This window comes from Salmo salar, chromosome 04 (assembly GCF_965601325.2).
Source record: "Salmo salar chromosome 04, fSalSal1, whole genome shotgun sequence".
Lineage (NCBI taxonomy): Eukaryota > Metazoa > Chordata > Actinopteri > Salmoniformes > Salmonidae > Salmo > Salmo salar.
In genome coordinates, this window is record NC_138294.1 from 18,412,501 (window position 1) to 18,436,449 (window position 23,949).

General features: G+C 46.5%; 1 protein-coding gene across 1 annotated transcript in view; it reads left to right on the forward strand.

Moving 5' to 3' along the window:
* cntln (centlein, centrosomal protein) overlaps positions 1 to 23,949 on the forward strand; it is a 181,035-nt gene that overhangs the window by 7,134 nt on the left and 149,952 nt on the right. Inside the window, exons 5-8 of the mRNA XM_045716502.2 lie at positions 2,842 to 2,976; positions 4,139 to 4,297; positions 7,897 to 8,030; positions 8,949 to 9,111. Coding sequence (XP_045572458.1) covers positions 2,842 to 2,976; positions 4,139 to 4,297; positions 7,897 to 8,030; positions 8,949 to 9,111 — 591 coding nt within the window. The remainder of the gene's footprint in view (positions 1 to 2,841; positions 2,977 to 4,138; positions 4,298 to 7,896; positions 8,031 to 8,948; positions 9,112 to 23,949) is intronic.

Genomic DNA, 23,949 nt, shown 5'->3' on the forward strand with positions numbered 1-23,949 from the left:
GCACATCGGCTGATTTTTCACCTAGTCAGCTCGGGGATTTGAGCCAGCGACCTTTTGGTTACTGGCCCAAATATGAACCACTAGGCTACCTTTGATGTCCACTGGACACCGCTCAAGTCTTAATAGACCTGACAGTATGTTCCTACTCACTGCATAATATTCATCAACATCATCTTGTGTGCCTGCAGAAACAACAAACTGTTTACAATATTACAAATACATTGTATTATTAAGAAAGTAACCATGGAGATAAGTGTAATATTTAACTGGATAATTTCCATGCCCCTTCACTTCTAAACTATACCTCGAAAGTAGCAGCACTCCACCCCCACCCCAAAGTTCTTTATAAGAGCAGTAGAAATTCTAGTTGGTGAAGTTCTGGCCTATTTGCGAAGCTCATTAATAGTCAGGATTGTGTGCAGTGTCACACAGACCACTGACATTCATCATCTCGTCCAGATTTGGGCCAAAGGAACCCAAATGGTGATTAATTGGTTTTTCCCCCTTTACTGTTCTGGAGATGTGATGGTCTGCTGAGTCCACACAGGACCTCACGCTAGCCCTCTTAATGTCTCCACTCCAACTTTCACTATCGTCTTTCCCTTTCTTCTTTTTTCCTCCTCTCGCTACCTCTCTCTCTCCTTTCCTCTCTTTACCTCTCTCTCTCTTTTTTCCTCTCCCCTTACCTCTCTCTTTACCTCTCTCCTCACTCTCTCTTCTTTTCTCTCTCTCTTTCTTCTTTTCTCTCTCTCTCTTCTCTCCTCTCTCTTTACCGCTTTCCTCTCTCTCTCATCTTTCCCCTCTTTCTCTCTCTCTCTCTCTCTCTCTCTCTCTCTCTCTCTCTCTTTCTCCTCCCTCTTTACCTCTTTCCTCTCTCTCTCATCTTTCCCCTCTCCCTCTCTCTCTCTCTTTCTATCTCTCTCCTCTCCTCTCTCTTTACCTCTCTTCTCTCTTTCTACTTATTTTTTCTCTCTCTCATCTTTCCTCTCTCTCTCTCTCTCTCTCTCTCTCTCTCTTTCTCTCTCTCTCTCTCCTTCTCTCTCTCATCTTTCCCCTCTCTCTCCTCTCCTCTCTCTTTACCTCTCTTCTCTCTTTCTACTTATTTTCTCTCTCTCTCTCACTACCTCTCTCTCTCTCCTTCTCTCTCTCATCTTTCCCCTCTCTCTCCTCTCCTCTCTCTTTACCTCTCTTCTCTCTTTCTACTTATTTTTTCTCTCTCTCTCACTACCTCTCTCTCTCCTTCTCTCTCTCATCTTTCCCCTCTCTCTCTCATCTTTCCCCTCTCTCTTTCTCTCTCTCTCTCTCTTTCTCTCTCTCTCTCTTTCTCTCTCTCTCTCCTTCTCTCTCTCATCTTTCCCCCCTCTCTCTCCTCTCCTCTCTCTTTACCTCTCTTCTCTCTTTCTACTTATTTTCTCTCACTACCTCTCTCTCTCTCCCTCTCCCTCTCTGTCTTTCTCCGCCCTCTTTCGTCTCCACTCCCTTTCATTTTTGTAACATAATTAGCTTTCATTTTTAACTGCACTGGGAATTTTTAATGCTAATCTCTCTGTCCTCGACCTCTTAACTTCCCCTAAACCTTTTTCTTACCAATCGAACACTACTGGAGTTGAAATTGTTCTCGCCCACCTCATTATCAACGCTTGAATTTATTTCTACTTCGCCCGTATAAATCTCTATTAAAGCCCGTTTTTGCATGGCGAACGAGGAGAGGAAGGCGTCTAGTAAATCCACCATCTTGGAAAAGATTTGAGCGATTCCCCCAACATGGCAATTAATTGCATCCCAGAGCGTGGTGTTATTTTAGAGCTACCCACAGCCTGCAGTGGATTACTGCCATGCCAGAGCCCAGCTGATGCAGTGTTAAAAGGGCAGCCTCCTCTCTCTCCTCCTACAATCGCCCAGCTATAGGCCTGCCAGAAGACTAGGCGGCAGGAACAGAAAAAAAGATGGATCATTAAAATTATGGAACCATTTTTCATCGTTTGATTCCTTTGTTCTAGTTTGTTAGTAAAGATGAGAAGCATCGTTTTGATTAGGCTATCATGGTAACTGTATTGTAAATGTACAGAGCAGTAGTTCATTATTCTATACAGGCCTACACCTATTAGATAGTATTAGAGTGCTCTTATTCTATATAATTGGCTCATTGTGTAACATTGTAAGTGGTGAGGTTAGCATATACAGTAGTGTGCGGCCTACAGTACATGAGTTGGCTCATGTGTACGCAGGTGTACTGAGGCCAGCATTATGAAAGCGAGGGCTTTTGAAGGGTCTCCTTCAGCACCTGTTCTGAGATGAGGGGTTAGAAGGAAGGTGCTGGCCCGGTCACAGGCCTTGTCAGTATCTGCCAGATCTGAACCGAACTGACACAGAAGATGAGTTGGATAGAGTGGTTAGATGTGGAGTAGATTAGACCTCACATGAGATCCAACTGTGTCTTCCTCGCTAGTGGCCATTGATTACAGGGGCTCATACTAAATGTCCCCCTCTCTGTCAATTGGAGCCTGTGATTAATCCAAAATGGGACCCCTGTAGTTACTGTAATGCCTACTTCCTTCCAAAATCCATAAATAGTTTATTCCCTCCTGTTGCCCAAGTTTGCTGTTGATGACTAATGTCGTGTCTCTCTCTCTCTGTCTCTCTCTGTCTGTCTCGCTCTCGCGCGCTCTCGCTCTCTCTCACGCTCTCTCTCTCGTTCTCTCTCTCGCTCTCTCTATCTTTCCATCTATCTTTCTTTCTCTCTCCCTTTCCACCTCTCTCTCCCTCTCTTTGTCTTTCCATCTATCGCTCTTTCTCAATCTCTCTCCCGCTCTCCCCCACTCCCTCCGTTGGCTGAAACAGAGAGTGACAGGGCAGCAGCAGGAGATCACCAACCTGGTCCAGAGGAAGATGGCTGTGGACGAGGACAGAGGACTAGTGAAGAAGGAGCTGGCAGCTCTGCGCCGCAAGCTGGGGAATAAGAGTCAAGAACTTAAGGTTTGGAACAAATTTCCAGTGGCACCCGCCTGCCTGACGCCGCTTTGAGCTTTGAAGCCTCTGCGCTCTGGCTCCTTGTAGGCAACTACTAGTCTTCACTGTGACACCAAACAGGACGTTTCCCCCAGGGCTATACTGTAGCCTGAGGCCTCAAAATCACTTAGAGAGGCAGAGGGAGGAAAAGAAACACGGACTATGTGTTTTTCCTCGCTCTGGAGCGGGCCAGATCTCTCTCTCTCTCTCACCACTTCATCTCTCTCTCACCGCTTCATCTCTCTCTCTCACCACTTCATCTCTCTCTCTCTCTCTCTCTCTCTCTCTCTCTCTCTCCTCTCTCTCTCTCTCTCTCTCTCTCTCTCTCTCTCTCTCTCTCTCTCTCTCTCATCGGTTCATCTCTCTCTCTCTCTCTCTCTCTCTCTCTCTCTCCTCTCTCTCTCTCTCTCTCTCTCATCGGTTCATCTCTCTCTCTCTGACATGTCTCCAAACTGAGGGGTTTGAGCAGACGGAGAATGCTGAAAAGCCAGAGATAGCGAGGGAGAGAGAAGTCGATAACTTGCCTATAGATAAATACTTAATGATCGACCATGGAGGGAGTGAAAGTAAGGCGTTCGTGTGATGATGTGGCTTATCCCTAATTACGGCCCTGATGGGACCCTGGCTATGATTCATTAATAAAGGAGTGATGTCGAGGTCCGCGGATGCGTCTTTGCATTGCGGGGTCTCGCTGATAAAATAAAACATCAAATCCAACTCCTAGAGCGGGGGAAGCATCAAAGGAGGCTGGGATCAGATGTAATGGATGTTGTAGTGAAGTGTGTTCTCATTAGGAGGCCTGTCATTAAAGGGAGAAGCTGCGTGGCCCCTGTTACCTGCCTCACAGTTAGCCCCGGCCCTCACAGCCTCACAGCACAGGTGACCTTGTCAATCAGACATGCGTGAGAGCCACATGGGGGGGCCACAGTGGAGCTGAGCAGCGGAGGCCCCAACCAAGCACAGAATAGCACTGACTTTACATTCTACATATTCATCCCATCTCATCCTCCTCAAAACCCCATGCTACTTTTTTTCTCCTCTCTTTCCCTCTCTCTCCTTCTCTCCCTCTCTTCATCCGTCGGTGTTGTTTATCTGGCCCTGTGACTCATACCCCCCCTTCTTCGTTCAGGATGTGAAGGAGGAGAGGAGGAGGAGAGAAGCGGCCCTGGAGGAGGAGAAGGAGGGATTAGAGTCCTGCTGCTCTGCCCTGCGAGGCGACCTGGAGCAGGCACAGAGGCAGGAGAGGAGGCACGGAGAGGAGAGAGACGCCGCGGACGCCAAAGTCAAGGTAACACACAGAGAGATGCCATGTGGAGGGGGGAACCGGGGACCAACCCATGTACACACACACACACACACACACACACACACACACACACACACACACACACACACACACACACGAAGGGTTCCGTTTCTTCTACACACCTTGAACCTCCTCCTTTCTCCCTCCTCAATATATGAATGTCAAATAATTCCTCTCTCAAAGCACACATTTTAAATATTAATGGGCCTGTTCTGAGGGTGGTGAGAAATAATTACTTTTAATATTTTGGACCCAAGTCTCGTCTGGTGAGGAAAAGAAGAAGCCGAGCCCCGGCCAAGTCCCCCGATGTGATCACTGGACGACTGTAGTGTTTTAGTCCTCTCCTTATTCCTGTAGCTTGTTAGCAGAATCAGTGATATGCATCTCTCCCTCGTCATTATTATGTATCAACTTTACTCTCTCACTCTAATCAGCCTCGCAACTAAAGAATCACCACAGCAGCACGTTGGACACATGTTGTTCAAACAGTCAGACAACCAATCAGTGTCAACCCACAGGAGACCGCCACTACACCACTACCCTTCCCACTCCCCTCTTGGAACAGAACACAACTGCCCATCAATAGTAGAGTTTGGGGGGGGGGGGCTCCGTGGACGCACACAGCACAGAGGCTCGAACACGCACGCACACAGACACACTCCGCTGACGCACACAGCACAACTCTCCTCAGTACGAGCCAACAGTCATTTCTCATCAGCGCTCATCCAGTCAAGTGCCTGAGCTACAGAGAGACAGGCAGACAGACAGAAAGAGAGACAGGCAGACAGACAGAGAGAGACAGGTAGACAGACAGAGACAGGCAGACAGACAGAGAGAGAGAGAGAGGCAGACAGACAGAGAGAGACAGGTAGACAGAGAGAGAGAGAGACAGGTAGACGGACAGAGAGAGAGAGACAGGTAGACGGACAGAGAGAGAGAGACAGGTAGACGGACAGAGAGAGAGAGACAGGTAGACGGACAGAGAGAGAGAGACAGGTAGACGGACAGAGAGAGAGAGACAGGTAGACGGACGGAGAGAGAGAGAGACAGGTAGACGGACAGAGAGAGAGAGAGACAGGTAGAAGGATAGAGAGAGAGACAGGTCGACAGACAGAGAGAGAGAGACAGGTAGACAGACAGAGAGAGATACAGAGAGAGATACAGATAGACAGACAGAGAGAGAGAGAGAGAGACAGGCAGACAGAGAGAGACAGGCAGACAGAGAGAGAGAGAGAGACAGGCAGACAGAGAGAGAGAGAGAGACAGGCAGACAGACAGAGAGAGAGAGACAGGTAGACAGACAGAGAAAGAGACAGGTAGACAGACAGAGAGAGAGACAGGTAGACAGACAGAGAGAGAGACAGGTAGACAGAGAGAGAGACGGGTAGACAGACAGAGAGAGAGACGGGCAGACAGACAGAGAGAGAGACGGGCAGACAGACAGAGAGAGCGAGACGGGTAGACAGACAGAGAGAGCGAGACGGGTAGACAGACAGAGAGAGCGAGACGGGTAGACAGACCGAGAGCGAGACGGGTAGACAGACAGAGACAGACAGACAGACAGACAGACAGACAGACAGACAGACAGACAGACAGACAGACAGACAGACAGACAGACAGACAGAGAGAGAGGCAGGCAGGCAGACAGAGAAAGAGAGAGACAGACAAAGAGACAGAGACACAGAGAGAGAGAGAGACACGGACAGAAAAAGAGAGAGAGAGAGACACAGACAGAGAGACACAGGCAGACAGAGAGAGAGACACAGGCAGACAGAGAGAGAGACAGAGAGAGACAGACAGAGAGACAGGCAGAGAGAGAGAGACAGGCAGGCAGAGAGACAGGCAGGCAGACAGAGACAGGCAGAGAGAGACAGCCAGACAGAGAGCGAGACAGGCAGAGAGGGAGGGGAGGGAAGGAGGAGGAGAGGGAGGGAGGGAAGGAAGGAAGGAAGGAGGAGAGGGAGGGAAGGAAGGAGGAGAGGGAGGGAAGAAAGGAGGAGAGGGAGGGAAGAAAGGAGGAGAGGGAGAGGAGGAGGAGGAGAGGGAGGGAGGGAAGGAAAGAGGGGAGGAGGAGAGGGAGGGAAGGAGGAGGAGAGGGAGGGAGGGAGGTAGGGAAGGAAGGAGGAGAGGGAGGGAAGAAAGGAGAGGGAGGGAAGGAGGAGGAGAGGGAGGGAAGGAAGGAGGAGAGGGAAGGAGGAGAGGGAGGGAAGAAAGAAAGGAGAGGGAGGGAGGGAGGGAAGGAAGGAGGAGGAGAGGGAGGGAAGGAGGAAGAGAGGGCGGGAAGGAGGAGGAGAGGGGAGGAGTTGAGGGAGGGAGGGGAGGAGGAGAGGGAGGGAGGGGAGGAGGAGAGGGAGGGAGGGAAGGGGGAGGGAAGGAGGAGGAGAGGGAAAGAGGAGGAGAGGGAGGGAAGGAGGAGGAGGAGAGGGAAAGAGGGGGCTTTGAATAAGTCAGGGCCAGGGTGTAATTATGACAGGGCCAGGCCCTAGTAACAACTCCACTATGCACATCAATCACATCACCAGACACAGACAGATAGACACTCACCTGGCTCTGCTCCTGGTCAGGCTTTAATACCATGGTGTGATGTGCAACTCTGAGATATGGATGGAACACATGGAATGCACAAGGATTCCACACCAATTTATAATGATAAGTCTGTTCAAGATTGGAACATTAAAAGTTACAAGAAGTCACAAACTATGCACTGATTTTGTTATTGTACTGGTAGTGTTATCTCTCCATCTTTAGCGCCATCTTTCACTTTCACAGTGGCTAATGTGCTGCCATTAAATTGCGGCCATTAATTTCACAGTTAATTTCACCGGCGTCGGTGATTGAAGCTGTTTTTAATTACAGTCAGACTTGTCCCGATGCCCCCTGTGTGTTTGATGCCAGGCGGCCGGGTCTGCCCCGCTGTAATTGTAGCCTCTCGTTAAAAGTCTGTTGTGAAGTTTTAAGATGACCCTCAGTGCTCAGACACTCTCAGACCTCTTATCTCTCTGGCTCTTAATGGTAAGAGTTGTTTGGCCGTTAGTGGAGTTCAGCAACACAACATCAACACGTGACATCGTAGAGGACTCAGAGACGGGTCATACACTGCGTCCTGGCCCCTGGCTGTTGTTTTCACCTGGACTTTTGTATTAGCACATCTACGCCGTTCTGAAACTCATTTGGGAACAGGAACACCAAGCCTTTACCAAATCCACTGAGGAAAACAAACGTTCATAGTCATTTGTTGAACAAACACAAAACACAGTCGTGCAGCTTCCTCTAGACCAGGGGTGTAAAACTGATTTCCCGGAGGGCCTAGTGTCTGCTGGTTTTAGGTTTTTCCTTTCACTGAAGACCTAGACAACCAGGTGAGGGAAGTTCATTACTAATCAGTGACCTTAATTCATCAATCAAGTACAAGGGTGGAGCAAAAACCCACAGACACTCAGCCCTCCATGGAATGAGTTTGACACCTGTGGTCTGTGGACTTTACAGCATGTTTTTGTGACGACTGTTGCTGTAAAAAGTACATTTGATTGATTAGTTGATTGATTGACTGATAGTCCTCTTCTTGTCCTCCACCATGGCAGGAGATGGAGGGTGATCTGAGCGATGCCCAGCGGCAGGTGGCAGACCTTCAGGGCCAGTGCAGCAGCCTGGCAGACCTCCTCTCCTCCAGGCAGAAGGAGGTGGCACAGAGGGACAAACACGTCACCCAACTTGGGTCAGATAATAAAACATTATAAAAATACATTGTATGTGACAGACGGCTTTCAGGTCACTCTCGGACACCTTGCATTAAAAATACATGTAAACTGGTGTGCGATGTGCCATGACATCTGTGATTTGGCATCGTCATGGATACAATGAAGTAAATGTCACAGGAAATATTTCTCATGCATTCAAATTGGTTTGTCATGTTGGTTTTGTATACCTTTTTAAGTATAAGTTGTACAGTGAAATGACCCTCAATTAAAAGCTGTGCCATATCAATTTATAATCTTGCTAAATTAGATTTACTTTTATGTGGCTTTCATTATCCACTACAGTCTCAGTTAAACCCGTTTAGAGTAGTGTGTGTGTGCCCAACTGCTCAGTCTGTGCTAGAGGCTCTAGCCGTCTCTCCACCCCGAGGCTCTGAGGCGACACACTCATCCTCATCTAGAACCAGTTGATAAGCCCTGCATACCAGATGTGCTTATGAGAAGCAGAGTCACGGAGAGAGGAGGGGAAATGGTGCAGGCTTTGGCTAAGCTTTAGTCAATATGATAAAAACTGTGAAAACCCAGGAGCCTTTGTGGGTAATCTCACCTTTTTTAACTACTCTGTGTCTTAGCGTGGTATCACTGAGAGATATCAGCCAGTCACATCCGGCTCAGGGAAACTCTGTGTGTTATAAGTGATTGAAGATGTCATTGTGCTTTAGTAAGATTGTCTTGTATCATTATGCCACAGATAGGTCAACAATTATTTATGTTTTGTGTGTGTGTGTGTGTGTGTGTGTGTGTGTGTGTGTGTGTGTGTGTGTGTGTGTGTGTGTGTGTGTGTGTGTGTGTGTGTGTGTGTGTGTGTGTGTGTGTGTGTGTGTGTGTGTGTGTGTGTGTGTGTGTGTGTGTGTGTGTGTGTGTGTGTTTCTACGCAGGCGTGAGCTGCAGGAGGTGCAGGCCCTGTACAGACAGAGTAGTGAACATGCTGCAGAGCAGGCCCAGCTCATCCAGCAGCTAGAGGGACTCAACCTGGACACACAGAGAGTCTTACTCAACCAGGAAGAGGCTCACACTGCAGACACCACCTCTTATCAGAAGGTAACTAACTATACTATATATTACCAGTCTATTCATTTACACTACAATACCCAGAGTCCTCTGTAACCAGGAAGAGGCTCACACTGCAGACACAACCTCTTATGAGAAGGTAACTAACTATACTATATATTACCACTCTATTCATTTATACTACAATACCCAGAGTCCTCTGTAACCAGGAAGAGGCTCACACTGCAGATACAACCTGCTATTAGAAGGTAACAACTACCCATAGCACACACTGATAACGCACTCTACTCATAGCACACAGTACTAACACACACTTGACCCATTCCACACAGTACTAACACACTCTACCCATAGCACACAGTACTAACACACAGTACTAACACACTCTACCCATAGCACACAGTACTAACACACACTTGACCCATTCCACACAGTACTAACACACTCTACCCATAGCACACAGTACTAACACACAGTACTAACACACTCTATCCATAGCACACAGTACTAACACACAGTACTAACACACTCTACCCATAGCACACAGTACTAACACACAGTACTAACACACTCTACCCATAGCACACAGTACTAACACACAGTACTAACACACAGTACTAACACACAGTACTAACACACAGTACTAGCACACAGTACTAGCACACAGTACTAACACACAGTACTAACACACAGTACTAACACACAGTACTAACACACAGTACTAACACACAGTACTAACACACTCTACCCATAGCACACAGTACTAACACACAGTACTAACACACTCTACCCATAGCACACAGTACTAACACACTACCCATAGCACACAGTACTGACACACAGTGCTAACACACACTACCCATAGCACACAGTACTAACATACTCTACCATAGCACACAGTACTAACACACTCTACCCATAGCACACAGTACTAACATACTCTTCCCATAGGACACAGTACTAACACACTCTACCCATAGCACACAGTACTAACACACTCTACCCATAGCACACAGTACTAACACACAGTACTAACACACAGTACTAACACACTGTACTAACACACTCTACCCATAGCACACAGTACTAACACACAGCACTAACACACTCTACCCATAGCACACAGTACTAATACACTCTACCATAGCACACAGTACTAACACACAGTACTAACACACTCTACCCATAGCACACAGTACTAACACACAGTACTAACACACAGTACTAACACACAGTACTAACACACAGTACTAACACACAGTACTAACACACAGCACTAACACACTCTACCCATAGCACACAGTACTAACACACAGTACTAACACACTCTACCCATAGCACACAGTACTAACACTCAGTACTGACACACAATACTAACACACAGTACTAACACACACTACCCATAGCACACAGTACTAACATACTCTTCCCATAGCACACAGTACTAACACACTCTACCCATAGCACACAGTACTAACACACTCTACCCATAGCACACAGTACTAACACACTCTACCCATAGCACACAGTACTAACACACTCTACCCATAGCACACAGTACTAACACACTCTACCCATAGCACACAGTACTAACACACTCTACCCATAGCACACAGTACTAACACACAGTACTAACACACTCTACCCATAGCACACAGTACTAACACACAGTACTGACACACAGTACTAACACACAGTACTAACACACTCTACCCATAGCACACATTACTAACACCCAGTATTAACACACACTACCCATAGCACACAGTACTAACACACATTACTAACACACTCTACCCATAGCACACAGTACTAACACACAGTATTAACACACACTACCCATAGCACACAGTACTAACACACAGTACTAACACACTCTACCCATAGCACACAGTACTAACACACAGTACTGACACACAGTACTAACACACAGTACTAACACACTCTACCCATAGCACACATTACTAACACACAGTATTAACACACACTACCCATAGCACACAGTACTAACACACAGTACTGACACACAGTACTAACACACATTACTAACACACTCTACCCATAGCACACAGTACTAACACACAGTATTAACACACACTACCCATAGCACACAGTACTAACACACAGTACTAACACACTATACCCATAGCACACAGTACTAACACACAGTACTAACACACAGTACTAACACACAGTACTAACACACATTACTAACACACTCTACCCATAGCACACAGTACTAACACACAGTACTAACACACAGTACTAACACACATTACTAACACACTCTACCCATAGCACACAGTACTAACACACAGTATTAACACACACTACCCATAGCACACAGTACTAACACACAGTACTAACACACTATACCCATAGCACACAGTACTAACACACAGTACTAACACACTCTACCCATAGCACACAGTACTAACACACTACCCATAGCACACAGTACTAATACACTCTACCATAGCACACAGTACTAACACACAGTACTAATATACTCTACCCATAGCACACAGTACTAATATACTCTACCCATAGCACACAGTACTAACATACTCTTCCCATAGCACACAGTACTAATACACTCTACCATAGCACACAGTACTAACACACAGTACTAATATACTCTACCCATAGCACACAGTACTAACATACTCTTCCCATAGCACACAGTACTAACACACAGTACTAACACACTCTACCCATAGCACACAGTACTAACACACAGTACTAACACACTCTACCCATAGAACACATTACTAACACACAGTACTAACACACTATACCCATAGCACACAGTACTAACACACTCTACCCATAACACACAGTACTAATACACTCTACCATAGCACACAGTACTAACACACAGTACTAATACACTCTACCCATAGCACACAGTACTAACACACAGTACTAACACACTCTACCCATAGCACACAGTACTAACACACCGTACTAACACACAGTACTACACACTACCCATAGCACACATTACTAACACACAGTATTAACACACACTACCCATAGCACACAGTACCAACACACATTACTAACACACTCTACCCATAGCACACAGTACTAACACACAGTATTAACACACACTACCCATAGCACACAGTACTAACACACAGTACTAACACACTATACCCATAGCACACAGTACTAACACACAGTACTAACACACTCTACCCATAGCACACAGTACTAACACACAGTACTAACACACAGTACTAACACACTCTACCCATAGCACACATTACTAACACACAGTACTAACACACTATACCCATAGCACACAGTACTAACACACAGTACTAACACACAGTACTAACACACTCTACCCATAGCACACATTACTAACACACAGTACTAACACACTATACCCATAGCACACAGTACTAACACACTCTACCCCTAACACACAGTACTAATACACTCTACCATAGCACACAGTACTAACACACAGTACTAATACACTCTACCCATAGCACACAGTACTAACACACAGTACTAACACACTCTACCCATAGCACACAGTACTAACACACAGTACTAACACACTCTACCCATAGCACACATTACTAACACACAGTATTAACACACACTACCCATAGCACACAGTACTAACACACATTACTAACACACTCTACCCATAGCACACAGTACTAACACACAGTATTAACACACACTACCCATAGCACACAGTACTAACACACAGTACTAACACACTATACCCATAGCACACAGTACTAACACACAGTACTAACACACAGTACTAATACACTCTACCCATAGCACACAGTACTAACACACAGTACTGACACACTCTACCCATAGCACACAGTACTAACACACAGTACTAACACACAGTACTAACACACAGTACTAACACACAGTACTAACACACAGTACTAACACACAGTACTAACACACTCTACCCATAGCACACATTACTAACACACAGTATTAACACACACTACCCATAGCACACAGTACTAACACACATTACTAACACACACTACCCATAGCACACAGTACTAACACACAGTACTAACACACTCTACCCATAGCACACAGTACTAACACACAGTACTAACACACAGTACTAACACACAGTATTAACACACACTACCCATAGCACACAGTACTAACACACAGTACTAACACACTATACCCACAGCACACAGTACTAACACACTACCCATAGCACACAGTACTAACACACTCTTCCCATAGCACACAGTACTAACACTCTACCCATAGCACACTGTACTAATATACGTTACCCATAGCACACAGTACTAACACACTCTACCCATAGCACACAGTACTGACACTCAGTACTGACACTCAGTACTGACACACAGTACTAACACACACTACCCATTGCACACAGTACTAACACACACTACCCATAGCACACAGTACTAACACATACTACCCATAGCACACAGTACTAACACATACTACCCATAGCACACAGTACTAACACACACTACCCATAGCACACAGTACTAACACACACTACCCATAGCACACAGTACTAACACACACTACCCATAGCACACAGTACTAACACACACTACCCATAGCACACAGTACTAACACACTCTACCCATAGCACACAGTACTAACACACTTTACCCATAGCACACAGTATTAATATACTCTACCCATAGCACACAGTACTAACACACTCTACCCATAGCACACAGTACTAACACACTCTACCCATAGCACACAGTACTAACACACTACCCATAGCACACAGTACTAACACACACTACCCATAGCACACAGTACTAACACACACTACCCATAGCACACAGTACTAACACACTCTACCCATAGCACACAGTACTAACACACAGTACTAACACACTTTACCCATAGCACACAGTACTAACACACATTACTTACACATTCTACCCATAGCACACAGTACTAACACACAGTACTAACGCACTCTACCCATATCACACAGTACTAACACACAGTTTACTCAACCATACACTACCACATGACATCACACTCAACCATACACCACCACACGACATCACACTCAACCATACACCACCACACGACATCACACTCAACCATACACCACCACACGACATCACACTCAACCATACTAGAGGTCGACCGATTAATCAGAATGGCCGATTAATTAGGGCCGATTTCAAGGTTTCATAACAATCGGAAATCGGTATTTTTGGATGCCGATACATTATTTTTTTTTTACACCTGTATTTAACTAGGCAAGTCAGTTAAGAACACATTCTTATTTTCAATGACGGCCTAGGAACGGGGGTTAACTGCCTTGTTCAGGGGCAGAACGATAGATTTTTACCTTGTCAGCTTGGGGATTCAATCTTGCAACCTTACGGTTAACTAGTCCAACGCTCTAACCACCTGCTTTACATTGCACTCCACGAGGAGCCTGCCTGTTACCCAGAGTCAGGGTATATGCAACAGTTTGGGCCGCCTGGCTCGTTGCGAACTAATTTGCCAGAGTTTTACGTAATTATGACATAACATTGAAGGTTGTGCAATGTAACAGGAATATTTAGACTTAGGGATGCCACCCGTTAGATAAAATACGGAACGGTTCCGTATTTCACTGTCTTCGAGATGATAGTTTCCGGATTCGACCATATTAATGACCTAAGGCTCGTATTTTTGTGTGTTATTATATTATAATTAAGTCTATGATTTGATAGAGCAGTCTGACTGAGCTGTGGTAGGCAGCAGCAGGCTCGTAAGCATTCATTCAAACAGCACTTTCGTGCGTTTTGCCAGCAGCTCTACGCTGTGCTTCAAGCATTGCGCTGTTTATGACTTCAAGCATACACTACCACACTACATCACCATCAACCATGCACTACCACACGACATCACACTCAACCGTACACCACCACACGACATCACACTCAACCATACACGACAGCACACTCAAGCATACACTACCCCACGACATCACACTCAACCATACACTACCCCACGACATCACACTCAACCATACACTACCCCACGACATCACACTCAACCATACACTACCCCACGACATCACACTCAACCATACACTACCACACGACATCACACTCAACCATACACTACCACACGACATCACACTCAACCATACACTACCACACGACATCGCACTCAACCATGAACGACCACACGGCAACACACTCAACCATACACAATTACACGACATCACTCTCAACCATACACGACATCACACTCAACCATACACGACATCATACACTACCACACGACATCACACTCCACCATAAACTACCACACGACATCACACTCAACCATAAACTACCACACGACATCACACTCAACCATACACAACCACACGACATCACACTCAACCGTACACAACAACATGACATCACACTCAACCGTACACCACCACACGACATCACACTCAACCGTACACCACCACACGACATCACACTCAACCATACATGACATCACACTCAACCATACACTACCACACGACATCACACTCAACCATACACAACTACACGACATCACTCTCAACCATATACCACCACACGACATCACACTCAACCATACACAACTACACAACATCACTCTCAACCATACACCACCACACGACATCACACTCAACCATACACATCACACTCAACCATACACTACCCCACGACATCACACTCAACCATACACTACCCCACGACATCACACTCAACCATACACTACCACACGACATCACACTCAACCATACACTACCACACGACATCACACTCAACCATACACTACCACACGACATCACACTCAACCATAAACTACCACACGACATCACACTCAACCATACACTACCACACGACATCACACTCAACCATACACTACCACACGACATCGCACTCAACCATGAACTACCACACGACATCACACTCAACCATACACAATTACACGACATCACTCTCAACCATACACGACATCACACTCAACCGTACACAACCACACGACATCACACTCAACCGTACACATCGTGTGTTAGTGTATGGTTGAGAATGATGTTGTGTATGGTTGAGAGTGATGTCGTGTGGTAGTGTATGGTTGAGTGTGATGTCGTGTATGGTTGAGTGTGATGTCGTGTATGGTTGAGTGTGATGTCGTGTGGTAGTGTATGGTTGAGTGTGATGTGTGGGAGTGTATGGTTGAGTGTGATGTCGTGTGGGAGTGTATGGTTGAGTGTGATGTCGTGTATGGTTGAGTGTGATGTCGTGTATGGTTGAGTGTGATGTCGTGTATGGTTGAGTGTGATGTCGTGTATGGTTGAGTGTGATGTCGTGTATGGTTCAGTGTGATGTCGTGTATGGTTCAGTGTGATGTCGTGTACGGTTAAGTGTGATGTCGTGTACGGTTTTCTGTGATGTCGTGTGGTGGTGTATGGTTGAGTGTGATATCGTGTATGGTTGAGTGTGATGTGTATGGTTGAGTGTGATGTTGTGTCGTAGTTTATGGTTGAGTGTGATGTCGTGTGCTAGTGTATAATGTTCTGTACGGTTGAGTGTGATGTATGGTTGAGTGTGATTTCGTGGGGTTGTGTATGGTTGAGTGTGATATCGTGTATGGTTGAGTGTGATGTCGTGTATGGTTGAGAGTGATGTCGTGTGGTAGTGTATGGTTGAGTGTGATGTCGTGTGGTAGTGTATGGTTGAGTGTGATGTTGTGTGATAGTGTATGGTTGATTAGGACGTCGTGTATGGTTGAGTGTGATGTCGTGTACGGTTGAGAGTGATGTCGTGTGGTAGTGTATGTTTGAGTGTGATGTCGTGTCGTAGTTTATGGTTGAGTGTGATGTCGTGTCGTAGTTTATGGTTGAGTGTGATGTCGTGTGGTAGTGTATAGTTGAGGGTGATGTCGTGTGGTAGTGTATGGTTGAGTGTGATGTCGTGTATGGTTGAGTGTGATGTAGTGTATGGTTGAGTGTGATGTCGTGTGGGAGTGTATGGTTGAGTGTGATGTCGTGTGAGAGTGTATGGTTGAGTGTGATGTCGTGTATGGTTGAGTGTGATGTCGTGTATGGTTGAGTGTGATGTCGTGTATGGTTGAGTGTGATGTCGTGTATGGTTGAGTGTGATGTCGTGTATGGTTGAGTGTGATGTCGTGTATGGTTGAGTGTGATGTCGTGTATGGTTGAGTGTGATGTCGTGTATGGTTCAGTGTGATGTCGTGTACGGTTGAGTGTGATGTCGTGTACGGTTTTCTGTGATGTCGTGTGGTGGTGTATGGTTGAGTGTGATATCGTGTATGGTTGAGTGTGATGTGTATGGTTGAGTGTGATGTTGTGTCGTAGTTTATGGTTGAGTGTGATGTCGTGTGCTAGTGTATAATTTTGTGTATGGTTGAGTGTGATGTATGGTTGAGTGTGATTTCGTGGGGTTGTGTATGGTTGAGTGTGATGTCGTGTACGGTTGAGTGTGACGTCGTGTGGTGGCGTATGGTTGAGTGTGATGTCGTGTGGTGGCGTATGGTTGAGTGTGATGTCGTGTGGTAGATTATGGTTGAGTGTAATGTCATGTGTTAGTGTATGGTTGAGAATGATGTTGTGTATGGTTGAGAGTGATGTCGTGTGGTTGTGTATGGTTGAGTGTGATGTCATGTATGGTTGAGTGTAATGTCGTGTGGTAGTGTATAGTTGAGGGTGATGTCGTGTGGTAGTGTATGGTTGAGTGTGATGTCGTGTGTTAGTGTATGGATGAGAATGTTGTGTATGGTTGAGAGTGATGTCGTATGGTTGTGTATGGTTGAGTGTGATGTCATGTATGGTTGAGTGTGATGTCGTGTATGGTTGAGTGTGATGTCGTGTATGGTTCAGTGTGATGTCGTGTATGGTTGAGTGTGATGTCGTGTACGGTTGAGTGTGATGTCGTGTGGTGGTGTATGGTTGAGTGTGATATCATGTATGGCTGAGTGTGATGTGTATGGTTGAGTGTGATGTTGTGTCGTAGTTTATGGTTGAGTGTGATGTCGTGTGGTAGTGTATGGTTGAGTGTGATGTCGTGTGGTAGTTTATGGTTGAGTGTGATGTCGTGTGCTAGTGTATAATGTTGTGTATGGTTGAGTGAGATGTCGTGTGGTGGTGTATGGTTGAGTGCGATGTCTTGTGGTGGCGTATGGTTGAGGGTGATGTCGTGTGATGTCGTGTGGTAGTGTATGATGTTGTGTATGGTTGAGTGTGATGTGTGGTGGTGTACGGTTGAGTGTGATGTGGTGTACGGTCGAGTGCGATGTCGTGTGGTGGTGTACGGTCGAGTGCGATGTCGTGTGGTGGTGTACGGTCGAGTGCGATGTCGTGTGGTGGTGTACGGTCGAGTGCGATGTCCTGCGGTGGTGTACGGTCGAGTGCGATGTCGTGTGGTGGTGTACGGTCGAGTGCGATGTCGTGTGGTGGTGTACGGTCGAGTGTGATGTCGTGTGGTGGTGTACGGTTGAGTGTGATGTCGTGTGGTGGTGTAAGGTTTAGTGTGATGTCATGTGGTAGTGTATGGTTGAGTGTGATGTCATGTGGTGGTGTATGGTTGAGTGTGATGTCATGTGGTAGTGTATGGTTGAGTGTGATGTCGTGTGGTGGTGTACGGTCGAGTGCGATGTCGTGTGGTGGTGTATGGTTGAGTGTGATGTCGTGTATGGTTGAGTGTGATGTCGTGTGGTGGTGTACGGTTGAGTGTGATGTCGTGTGGTGGTGTACGGTCGAGTGCGATGTTGTGTAGTGGTGTACGGTCGAGTGCGATGTCGTGTGTTGGTGTACGGTCGAGTGCGATGTCGTGTGGTGGTGTACGGTCGAGTGCGATGTCGTGTGGTGGTGTACAGTCGAGTGCGATGTCGTGTGGTGGTGTACGGTTGAGTGTGATGTCGTGTATGGTTGAGTGTGATGTCGTGTGGTTGTGTACGGTTGAGTGTGATGTCGTGTGGTGGTGTACGGTTGAGTGTGATGTCGTGTGGTGGTGTACGGTTGAGTGTGATGTCGTGTGGTGGTGTACTGTTGAGTGTGATGTCGTGTGGTGGTGTAAGGTTGAGTGTGATGTCATGTGGTGGTGTATGGTTGAGTGCTATGTCTTGTGGTGGCGTATGGTTGAGTGTGATGTCTTGTGGTGGCGTATGGTTGAGTGTGATGTCGTGTGGTACTGTATGGTTGAGTGTGATGTCGTGAGGTGGTGTATGGTTGAGTGTGATGTCGTGTAGTTTTGTATGGTTGAGTGTGATGTCGTGTGGTAGTGTATGGTTGAGTGTACACAATTACACGACATCACTCTCAACCATACACGACATCACACTCAACCATACACTACCACACGACATCACACTCAACCATAAACTACCACACGTCATCACACTCAACCGTACACAACCACACGACATCACACTCAACCGTACACAACCACACGACATCACACTCAACCGTACACCACCACACGACATTCACACTCAACCATACATGACATCACACTCAACCATACACTACCACACGACATCACTCTCAACCATATACCACCACACGACATCACACTCAACCGTACACCACCACACGACATCACACTCAACCATACACGACATCACACTCAACCGTACACCCCCACACGACATCGCACTCGACCGTACACCACCACACGATATCGCACTCGACCGTACACCACCACACGACATCGCACTCAACCATACACGACATCACACTCAACCGTACACCACCACACGACATCACACTCAACTATACACTACCACACCACATCGCACTCAACCATACGCCACCACAAGACACAGCACTCAACCGTACACTACCACACGACATCACACTCAACCATAAACTACCACACGACATCACACTCAACCATACACTACCACACGACATCACACTCAACCGTACACAACCACACGACATCACACTCAACCGTACACAACCACACGACATCACACTCAACCGTACACAACCACACGACATCACACTCAACCGTACACAACCACACGACATCACACTCAACCGTACACCACCACACGACATCTCACTCAACCATACACAACATTATACACTAGCACACGACATCACACTCAACTATACGCCACCACACGACATCACACTCAACCATAAACTATCACACTCAACCATAAACTACGACACATCACACTCAACCATACACATCACACTCAGCCATACATGATATCACACTCAACCATACACCACCACACGACATCACACTCAACCGTACACGACATCACACTCAACCATACACGACATCACACTGAACCATACACGACATCACACTCAACCATACACGACATCACACTCAACCATACATGACATCACACTCAACCATACACGACATCACACTCAACCATACACTCCCACACGACATCACACTCAACCATACACGACATCACACTCATCCATACACGACATCACACTCAACCATACACGACATCACACTCAACCATACATGACATCACACTCAACCATACACCACCACATGACATCACACTCAAACATACACGACATCACACTCAACCATACATGACATCACACTCAACCATACACAACCATACGACATCACTCTCAACCATACACAACAACATTCTCATCCATACACTAACACACGACATCACACTCAACCATACACTACCACACGACATCACCCTCAACTATACACTACCACACGACATCACACTCAACCATACATGACATCACACTCAACCATACACAACCACACGACATCACTCTCAACCATACACAACATCATTCTCAACCATACACTAACACACGACATTACACTCAACCATAAACTACCACACGACATCACACTCAACCATACGCCACCACACGACATCACACTCAACCATACGCCACCACACGACGTCACACTCAACCATACATCACACTCAACCATACACAACATTATACACTAGCACACGACATCACACTCAACCATAAACTACGACACAACATCACACTCAACCATACACATCACACTCAACCATACACGATATCACACTCAACCATACACCACCACACGACATCACAGAAAACCGTACACGACATCACACTGAACCGTACACGACATCACACTGAACCGTACACGACATCACACTGAACCATACACGACATCACACTCAACCATACACGACATCACACTCAACCATACACGACATCACACTCAACCATACACGACATCACACTCAACCATACACGACATCACACTCAACCATACACTACCACACGACATCACACTCAACCATACATGACATCACACTCAACCATACACAACCACACGACATCACTCTCAACCATACACAACATCATTCTCAACCATACACTAACACACGACATCACACTCAACCATACACTACCACACGACATCACCCTCAACTATACACTACCACACGACATCACACTCAACCATAAACTACGACACGACATCACACTCAACCATAAACTACGACACATCACACTCAAACATACACTACCACACGACATCACTCTCAACCGTACACGACATCACACTCAACCATACACGACATCCTAATCAACCATACACTATCACACAACATCACACTCAACCATACACTACCACACGACATCACACTCAACCATACACTACCACACGACATCACACTCAACCATACACGATATCACACTCAACCATACACCACCACACGACATCACACTCAGCCATACACGACATCACACTCAACCATACGACACCACACGCAACCATACACAACCATACACGACATCACACTCAACCATACACGACATCACACTCAACCATACACTACCACACGACATCACACTCAACCATACATGACATCACACTCAACCATACATGACATCACACTCAACCATACACAACCACACGACATCACTCTCAACCATACACGACATCACACTCAACCATACACCACCACACGACATCACACTCAACCATAAACTACGACACGACATCACACTCAACCATACGCCACCACACGACATCACACTCAACCATACGCCACCACACGACGTCACACTCAACCGTACACGACATCACACTCAACCATACACAACCCCACGAAATCACACTCAACCATACATCACACTCAACCATACACAACATTATACACTAGCACACGACATCACACTCAACCATAAACTACGACACAACATCACACTCAACCATACACATCACACTCAACCATACACGATATCACACTCAACCATACACCACCACACGACATCACAGAAAACCGTACACGACATCACACTCAACCGTACACGACATCACACTGAACCATACACGACATCACACTCAACCATACACGACATCACACTCAACCATACACGACATCACACTCAACCATACACGACATCACACTCAACCATACACGACATCACACTCAACCATACACTCCCACACGACATCACACTCAACCATACACTCCCACACGACATCACACTCAACCATACACTCCCACACGACATCACACTCAACCATACACTACCACACGTCATCACACTCAACCGTACACAACCACACGACATCACACTCAACCATACACTACCACACGACATCACTCTCAACCATATACCACCACACGACATCACACTCAACCGTACACCACCACACGACATCACACTCAACCATACACGACATCACACTCAACCGTACACCACCACACGACATCGCACTCGACCGTACACCACCACACGATATCGCACTCGACCGTACACCACCACACGACATCGCACTCAACCATACACGACATCACACTCAACCGTACACCACCACACGACATCACACTCAACTATACACTACCACACCACATCGCACTCAACCATACGCCACCACAAGACATAGCACTCAACTGTACACTACCACACGACATCACACTCAACCATAAACTACCACACGACATCACACTCAACCATACACTACCACACGACATCACACTCAACCGTACACAACCACACGACATCACACTCAACCGTACACAACCACACGACATCACACTCAACCGTACACAACCACACGACATCACACTCAACCGTACACAACCACACGACATCACACTCAACCGTACACCACCACACGACATTCACACTCAACCGTACACCACCACACGACATTCACACTCAACCATACATGACATCACACTCAACCATACACTACCACACGACATCACTCTCAACCATATACCACCACACGACATCACACTCAACCGTACACCACCACACGACATCAACTCAACCATACACGACATCACACTCAACCGTACACCACCACACGACATCGCACTCGACCGTACACCACCACACGACATCGCACTCGACCGTACACCACCACACGACATCGCACTCGACCGTACACCACCACACGACATCGCACTCGACCGTACACCACCACACGACATCGCACTCGACCGTACACCACCACACGACATCGCACTCGACCGTACACCACATCACACTCAACCGTACACCACCACACATCACACTCAACCATACACAACATCATACACTACCACACGACATCACACGACATCACCCTCAACCATACGCCACCACAAGACATCGCACTCAACCATACACCACCACACGACATCTCACTCAACCATACACAACATTATACACTAGCACACGACATCACACTCAACTATACGCCACCACACGACATCACACTCAACCATACACATCACACTCAGCCATACATGATATCACACTCAACCATACACCACCACACGACATCACACTCAACCGTACACGACATCACACTCAACCATACACGACATCACACTGAACCATACACGACATCACACTCAACCATACACGACATCACACTCAACCATACA